Source organism: Notothenia coriiceps, unplaced genomic scaffold, assembly GCF_000735185.1.
Source record: "Notothenia coriiceps isolate Sejong01 unplaced genomic scaffold, NC01 NC01_scaffold00026490, whole genome shotgun sequence".
Taxonomy (NCBI): domain Eukaryota; kingdom Metazoa; phylum Chordata; class Actinopteri; order Perciformes; family Nototheniidae; genus Notothenia; species Notothenia coriiceps.
This window is the reverse complement of record NW_011359191.1, coordinates 1-1,441: the sequence shown is the minus strand read 5'-3', so window position 1 is coordinate 1,441 and position 1,441 is coordinate 1. Positions and strand designations below refer to the sequence as shown.

The window sequence follows — 1,441 nt, the reverse complement described above, 5'->3', positions numbered from 1 at the left end:
AAAATGACTCATTTTGAAGGTCTTTCTTAAAAATGTAAACCTCTGCCAAAATCTGCATAGAGAAAAAGGGGCTGTGGCAAACGATAGGACAGGAGAGAGCTGGAAAATCTGATCAGGCGGCCAGTGGGAGAAAATTGAAAACATATGTTGTTTAATTTCTACGGATGAATAGTGGATTATAGAGTTGGCTGAGGCCACCATTCCTGCTTGTTGCCTGCAGCTGCAATACTAAATGGATCTAGTCAAACTCAAGTGGTATTTCCACACAATAACGCACTGTATTACAATCTGGTCCACAGGGTATGATGATAAAGAACATGTCCTTCAAGGTCGGGCAGACCATGACCATCGTTGGAGTCCCCAAACCTGACGCTACAAAGTAAGTTTTTATCACATAATTAACAAAGGGTGGCTGAGAATCCTATTTCCTTCTTCTTCTATACTTTCTGTACTTCTGAATTCAACACAAAGGCCATTCTACACACTAACACACAGATGGAGGTGGAATCCGTGATCAGTTACAGTCACTGACTACTTATCATCTCCCCTCAGTTATGTGGATGTGATACTGTAAACATGATAGTTAGCGGGTGAAAAGATAAACCAACTGCTTAGTTTGTCTCAATATGTTGTGCTCTTGCTGCCCTCGTACCTTTTTGAATCTAAGCAGCCATATTGAAAGGTAATACATGTTCTTGCCACAGTTTTGCAGTGAATATTGGCCCCAACGAGAAGGATATTACGATGCATATCAACGCTCGTTTTAACGCCCACGGGGACGAGAATGCGATGGTCTGCAACTCATACCAGGACGGCATCTGGTGTGAGGAGCACCGAGAGGGAGGCTTTCCCTTCTCTCTGGGAGAGGAGTTTAAGGTGAGAGGTTGTTTGTGTGTGTGGTATGTCCCATGTCTATTTATGTCCTTTCTGTGAGTGACCTCTGTTGGAAAATGTGTGTCACTTCACCTCTGTTAACTATAGTCATCTAAGCACAGCTTGAAGGACTTGCAGGCATCTGTGAACAGTTTATATACATTTTTCATACTACAGTTGTTTAGATTGTTATGTTACAGCATGCTTTGGCTAATTTCAATTAAATCAAACATTACATGGAGGAAGGATGAGGTGTTATGTTTGAAATGTCAACCATTTAAAGGTCGCCTATTATACTGTTTTTCATCAATATATTATAGGTCTCAGATATATACAAAACATGTCTCTGAAGTGTTTGGCTCCAAATACCAAACAGATCATTGCAGCATCCCATAATCCCCTCTGTTTCAGCCCTGTTTCAAAAGTGCTGATTCTCTGTCTGTTACTTTAGATGAAAATAAGGAGCCCCTCCCCACGCCCCTCTGAGAGATATTTGGTTAAAAAGAACACAATGGTGCTCTAGGAGGAGATTCAGGTGATAAGGTGTAGGGGGGGGGTTACCTTGGTT

At 41.7% G+C, this 1,441-nt stretch overlaps 1 protein-coding gene across 1 annotated transcript; it reads left to right on the top strand.

Annotated features, from left to right (window-relative positions):
- Positions 1 to 251: 251 nt before the first annotated feature.
- Positions 252 to 948, top strand: LOC104957196 (beta-galactoside-binding lectin-like). The gene is made up of 2 exons (XM_010784804.1): positions 252 to 379; positions 705 to 948. The coding sequence occupies exons 1-2, from the start codon at positions 303 to 305 to the stop codon at positions 931 to 933; spliced, it is 306 nt and encodes a 101-aa protein (XP_010783106.1). The 5' UTR covers positions 252 to 302; the 3' UTR covers positions 934 to 948.
- Positions 949 to 1,441: the final 493 nt, after the last annotated feature.